The following is a 7033-nucleotide window of genomic DNA, read 5'->3' as shown; positions in this document are numbered from 1 at the left end:
AAAGAGGTGTGGGAGATGTGGGAAGAGACTGGACAAAAATCGTGCACCTATGGATGAGGACAGTGGGTGGGGAGTGAGGGCGGAGGGTGGGGTGGGAACTGGGAGGAGGGGAGTTATGGGGGGAAAAAAGAGGGACAAATGTAGTAATCTGAACAATAAAGATCTAATTAAAAAAAGTTCATGTATGAGTATCAATTAATGGTTAAGGCTGAGTAATACTCTTAACAAAAACTTCATAAAGTTAGAAATCAGTGTGCATTTAAATGTGAATTTCTATAATCTATATACTGGTATATAAAAGCCTAAGTAACCGAACAACCAAACAACTGGTCGCTATGACATGCACTGACCACCAGGGAGCAGACACTCAATGTAGGAGCTGCCCCCTGATGGTCAGTGTGCTCCCAGTCAACCTCCCGTGCCCCCTCTCCCCCCTGCCGGCCAGCCAACCTCCTGCGGCCCCTCCTCCCTGGCCAGCCAACCTCATAAGGCCCTCTTTCCCCGGCCAACCTTCTGGCCCCGATTGCAGGCCAGACCGAGGGACCCCACCTGTGCATGAATTCGTGCACTGGGCCTCTAGTACAGATATAAGAATCTGTCTTTAGGTCGTAGCAGTTTAACTGTGAATGAACATAGATATTTTATTCTTCTGGTACATTTTAAATGAGAAGGGCTCTTGATGACAGTTCTTAGTTCAGCAAACATTCACTATCTATTATGTGGTAGGAATTTCCCAAGGTGTGGAACTGTGAAGATTAATATGACTCCCATTAATGAGTTTTCAATCTACTGGAGAGACAGACATATGCAGATAAGACTATAGATGAAAAAAGTGCATCTGACAAGGTGTGTAGTACACAACAGATGTGGCATTAATTTAACCTAGCAAAAACATCAGGGAAAGCCTTTTCTAAGAGATAATAAATAGGATTTAACTAGGTGGAAGAATAATTAGGACTTTGTAGGCAAAAGTAAGATGGTTTTAGTGTTAAGGGGACAGTAGAGTAAATGTAGCAGAACTATAAGAACTCATTACAATTTATAATAGGAGTCAGGAACTGAAAGTGACTATAATTTAAAAAAAAGCAATTAAGGTAGTTTAAAATTCCATGGAAATAACAATTTCAAAATGTAATCTTGCTAATAAATGCTAGAACTTGGGAAGATAAAGTTATTTTAATTTTAAAGAATAATGATTTTGTTTTTAATCCTCACCAAGGATACTTTTACTATTGGTTTTTAGAGAGTGGAAAAGGGTGGGGGAGAAACATCGATGTGAGAGAGACACATTGATTGGTTGTCTCCTGCACTGTCCCAGGGATCGAAACCTGCAACCTTGGTATATGCCCTTGACTGTAAATCAAACCTAACATCCTTTGGTCCATGCGCTGAAGCTCTAACCATTGAGCAAACTCTATCTAGGCAAGGTCTTCTGCTCCTGAGGTTTTAGCTCCAATATGCATGTGAATGATACTATAATCTTCTTGCCCATCTCTGACAATTAAATTCTATATGGCACTGTAATAACACAGATGCTTTTCTCACTCTGATTACAGAGGGAGATGTTCAGCTGCAAAACTCAGATATTTCCACATTTTTTCTAAACATCTTCCTTTGGAGGAATCCCAGGCTCTATGCTATTCTTCCTCAAATTACTTCTAGTGATTGATCTATCTTATACTTACTCTTGCAACTATGTTCATTTTGCGAGAGGTACTTAATGCCAAACTACTAGATCAGTATTAATATTGGCCAAGATGTGATCTGCCAATAAAGGTGTCTGCTATATTAATTAAAATGCAACAATATTCCAAATACAAGTAGACATTTAAATTTCTGTAGCTGAATGCCAAGGTAAAAACCAGTGGCATTTAAAATATTAATCTTTCCAACTGCTACCATGAAGTGTTTAACATGTACTAATATGAAATAAGAATATCTCTTAGTTCTTCCATAACATATGGCAAGGACATATTGTTTACCTTAATAGGAACACAAAGGAAACAACATTAATATCAAAACAAATTATAAAACCTAAATATTTCCGTATGTTCCCTGATAGATCTTTCTGCGTGGGCATTCAGTGACTTTTTTGAGAAAAACCACCTCAGTGGTAAAAAAAAAAAATCAGTTCACATTGTAAATGTGAGTCTAAAATTCATTTCACTTCAGAGTTCCCCAGAGAATCCTTCAATAAAATACAGAAATCCCACCAACAAAAGAAATAAAAGAACATTACTGAAGTAAAAATATATGGCTCCATATGTATTTCTATACACAACAGTTATTCATTATTGCCTAGTAACCATTATAGGTAATTGAGGGAAATAGTCAGCACTGGTTTCATACCAACTGTTCTGAAGCCACAAGTTTAAGGAACTTTTTGATGAAGTCAATGAGTCCTTGGATGGTTCGGGTTCGCTCTACAGCCCACTTCTTTGTTTTCATTATAGGGGTGTCTCCCACAGCTTTTAGCAGGATATCAACTGTAAAAGGGAAAAAAAATTAACAATTACACTACAACATATAATGACTTTAGAAAAGTTAAACCTTTAATCTACACATAGTACATATATTGAAGATACTGGAGGTATGTCTAAGATACACAAACGTTAGGTTGTAAGATTCTTTTTCGTCATTTTTCTCCCCACCCCTTGATTCTACAGTCTCAGAAAGGACTCTCCATGAAATGTAATTTTAAATTTCATTTTAATAATAATAAAATAGAAATGGTCAATAAATACGTAAAAATATATAAAATGTCGCCAGGCTGGTGTAGCTCAGTGATTGAGCGTCAACCCATGCACCAAGAGATCACTGGTTCAATTCCTGGTCAGGGCACATGCCCGGATTGCGGGCTCGATCCCCAATGGGGGGGTGTGCAGGAAACAAGCGGGCTCGATCCCCAGTGGGGGGGTGTGCAGGAAACAGTCAATGGATATTGACATTTCTCTTTCATTGATGTTTCTCTCTCCCTTCTTCTCTCTCTAAAACCAATAAAAATGTATTTTTTATATATATTTATGTATACACACACACACACACACACACACACACATAATGTCATGGCTTTTTACAACCAACCAAATTAGCAAAAATTAGAATAATACTGTAGATGACACTACTGTTGGGAATAAAAAAATGGCACACCCTTTCTGGAGAACAATATGGTAATACATTACCAAATACTTAAGATATGCTTTGATCAATAATCCTAATGTATATAAAGAGCTAGGTGCCATCACGCCCGAACGGGCAACCAGTCACCATGAAGTGACTCTTGGTCCTCCCCCCAACACTGAGCCCCTCACCATGAGGAGGGGGCTGGCTGCAGGGCCAGGACTGGGGACTGTTGAGCTGCGGTGGCAGGCTGCTTCACGGGGTGGCTGTGAGCTTAGAGGAGCAGTCACCTGGGTGGCAGCAAGTTTTGCGGAGCATCCAGCAGTGAGCTTCGCAGGGCGGCAGCAAGCTTCACGGAGCAGTCAAGGGGTGGGGGGGAGCCTCGCAGAGCAGTCGAGGGGCTGCGAGCATCGCGGAGTGCCCTGGGGCAGAGAGCTTCACCAGGGTAGAGAGCTTCACGTAGCATTGCAGGGCAGCAGAGGCCATGCGACTGAGGCCAGGCTAGGCCTAGGCCTAGGGACCCTAACCGCGCATGATTCGTGCACGCTGCGTCTCTAGTTCTAATAATAGTACTAGGAATCTAGTCTCATAAAATATGAGATGTAAAAAGATTCATTTAGAAGGATTTCACCTTTGTTGAAACATTTATTTTTATAGAAAAAAAAAAAACAAAACACCTGGAAAATCTAAATATTCAACAATGGTATTTAGAGGGGATTGGTTGAAAAATGATATTATAGTCTATAATAGAATTTATATAATTCCATAAAGAGTACACACTCTGAAGTCCCTGGGTTCCAAATCCTGGCTCTGCTACTTGCTATGTATATATTCCTGGATAAACTCTTTAATGTTTCTGTGCTACAGTTTTTCCTTTTATAAAATGAAGACAATAGCATCTACCTCATAAGGTTGTTTTGAGGATTAAATAAGTTAATACATGTAAAGTGTTTAGAACAGTATCAGTTCATAACTCATACTTTTTGAACCTTAAGATTATAAGTTGCCATTACAGAAAACATGCTATAAAAGCATATTTAACAGCATGAAAAAGTTATCAAAATGTACTAATATAAAACAGCATGTATAATAAGACCTCAATTTCATTAAAATCATCACAAACACATATTCATGTAAATGTGGAATGTGCACCAAAATGCTATTTCTCAGTAGTGACATTATAGGTGATTAATATTTGGTTTTACTGGTACTTTTTGTAACTGCCAAGTTTTCTATAATAACATTTCTAATAAAGAAACATAATAATTATTGGAGAAAAAACAACTAGGGGCCAAAAAGTTTCAATTAGAGAAATTAAAGGTTTCAATAATCCAAAATACAAACACAACCTATGAATCTGCCTCCTGAAGTTACTATACTTAAAAGGATGTGTGTGAACACACAATACAATATACAGATGTAGTATAGAACTGTACACATGAAACCTGTATTATTTTATTAATCAATGTCACCCCAATACACTCAATAAAAAGGGGAAAAAAAGAAGTCTCTCAATCAAAAGCAACACTGAAAACAAAATAGTGTACTGCTGCCCCCTACAGTTAATTCTAGTATATTACATCTCTCTTGTCCCAGTCTTTGGTGTTAAAAATTGGGATCCAATGGAGTCAGAGGTTAATTTATTCAAGTTTACCCTGGGAATGAAGGCACCTGGAACACATAATGCACACTGTATTCTTCTTGAAAAAGTTTACCTTCCTTCCTCCACTTAAACTCTAGCTTCAGTTATCCAGGAAACAGAGATGAAATGAAAGATAAATGAAGGGATTTTGAGTAACTCATCTTCTATGCCTCCTTCAATCTCCTGAGGCTATCAATAACTCAGTTGCAACTGAGCATTTCAAGAAAGTGAGGGAGAAAATATTATGAGCTGTACTACTGCAGGAAAAAAACTGGAAGGGATAAGAGCTAGAGGACACATTTATTTAAATTGTAACTACTTTTTCTTTTAATTTCTAAAGGTGATTTGCTTTACAGTTCTCAATCCTAGCTATGCATTAGGAGCAACTGGGGGAACAAATTTAATTTACAAGAATACAGAATGTTTGGAAGTAGGGTCTTGGCACAGGTATGTTCTACAGCTCCCTGAGGTGGTCCTAATGTGAGGCCAGGACCAACAACCTCGGTTTGCTTTAACAATCTTTGTTCTTCTGTAGATTAAACCAGAAGTGAAGCATATGTGAAGCTAAGCTTCTTTCATCAGAAGAGGTCCTCAAAAAAGGATGACAATGTCAGGGTAGAAATCCAATAGCTAGAAACTAAGTTTTATGCCATCAGAGAGGCAAACTCAAATGCTCATGGGAGTCTTATTTTGGAACCAAGAGACCATGCCATATAACCACAGACTGTATCCCTGTTGCAGGTCATTCATCTTTAGCCACTGGTTTTTGCAAAGCTATCTTCGGGGAGTAGTAGTACACTTTTGGCTAAGACTGTTAGAGCTTAAAACAAGCCCTTTGAAAGTCTGTTCCTGCTTACAATAAAAATGGAAGAAAAAAAGGAACAAAACTCGGTAAAACTCATGGAATTCTTCTCAAGAAAGATTCTAGTGGTTACCTATAAAAATAATCGAAGGTTTGTTTCTCCAGTAGTGCATCATGTGGGGACAACAAGAGATTCCCCCCAAATGGAGAAGCTGTCTAACTTGGGCGGGGAGCAGCGCTGGAGGAAACAGCTACCTCCGGCGGCAAAGAAAATGACGTTCGACGCCGGGCTGTGAGGTCACTGGGCAGAAACCCTGCCAATACCTGGGCTAAGCCTCTGAACTGGCAAAACGTGTCTGAGGCCCGGGGCCGACCTTTCTGAATTATAGGTGCCGACTTGCTGCTTTTCTCATAAGCAACTCTACACACAGCGCTGCTCCAGGGCAAGTCAACTTGGGAATGTCTGGATTTTACCATGGCAAACGAATTCTCAAGCGATGACAGGGTAGATGACAGCTAGGTCACACAATGACTTGATTCACAAAGGTTCCAAAATGGTTTGTGTGTTTTTGTTTTTTGTTTTGGAAAGGCGATGCCTATGCCTTTAGTTTTCCTTTAACATTCTTCATTTTGGGTAAAATTTCAGTTTTCTGGTTCAAGAAGTGAATTCACACGCAATTAGTATTTTAAACAAAACAAACCCCTGAGAACTAACTGGCTGGAAGGCGTGAACTAGCCCTATCATCTTCAATCATTATTCTAATTAGCTACCCGGCTAAGGACCTGGAGCTCCCGAGATCCCCCTCCGCTCCCACCTTGAGAAAGTTTGAGGTCAGGCCAGGGCCGCACCACATGGCCAAGCGTCCAGCCACGGCCTCCGGCAAGGCCCTCCACAGGAAGGTCTTCAAAGCCGAGACGCACAGGTCCCTTCCTAACCGTCAAAAACCACGCCGGGCACGGGCCTTCCTCTCAATGTTGCTTCTTCATTGGCCGCCATCCCCAGTGGGAAGCGATCTAAACCTCCCGCCTCTGCCCAGAAACCACTCTCAAAATTACTTTTTTTCTTGGTGTCGCCGGCAGGTTCCTCCGTTCCCGGGGAGACTGCGGCAGAAGAAGGGGGCTCCGGCGTGGCTGTTCCTGGAGAGACGTCCGTAGGCCCTTCGCCGTCCGCCGCACCCGAAGGAGGGAGAGGGAGCACGGCCTCCGGCTCCTCAGCCATCTCGTTCGGGGGAGGGGAGAGAGGAAGTGGGCGGCTCAGCGTGCAGTGGGCGGGCTTTGCGCCAGGAAGTCGTCAGGCTGGCGACGGCGAAAGGGGACCCAACTCTGCAGTGAGAGCTGGGATTGCAGGCTACCTTCTATGTCGAGCCTGTCGTAGAAGCCTGACCATTAATACTGCGACTGCTGTTGTCCACAGTCACGCGCCTCGGGCAGGGGACGACGGTCTGCGTCGCTACAGACCGGGGAGCGCG

At 41.5% G+C, this 7033-nt stretch overlaps 1 protein-coding gene across 2 annotated transcripts in view; it reads right to left on the bottom strand.

Moving 5' to 3' along the window:
* ATG12 (autophagy related 12) overlaps positions 1 to 7027 on the bottom strand; it is an 11720-nt gene extending 4693 nt beyond the window's left edge. For both annotated transcript variants that reach the window (XM_006755270.2, XM_015558448.1), the window contains exons 1-2: positions 6621 to 7027; positions 2350 to 2486 (exon numbers count right to left, since the gene is read on the bottom strand). In XM_006755270.2, the coding sequence (XP_006755333.1) occupies positions 2350 to 2486; positions 6621 to 6783 (300 nt within the window). In that variant the 5' untranslated portion in view covers positions 6784 to 7027. The remainder of the gene's footprint in view (positions 1 to 2349; positions 2487 to 6620) is intronic.
* Positions 7028 to 7033: the final 6 nt, after the last annotated feature.

Source organism: Myotis davidii, unplaced genomic scaffold (genome assembly GCF_000327345.1).
Source record: "Myotis davidii unplaced genomic scaffold, ASM32734v1 scaffold130, whole genome shotgun sequence".
NCBI lineage: Eukaryota > Metazoa > Chordata > Mammalia > Chiroptera > Vespertilionidae > Myotis > Myotis davidii.
The sequence above is the reverse complement of the archived record's forward strand: the minus strand, read 5'-3'. Positions and strand labels throughout refer to the sequence as shown.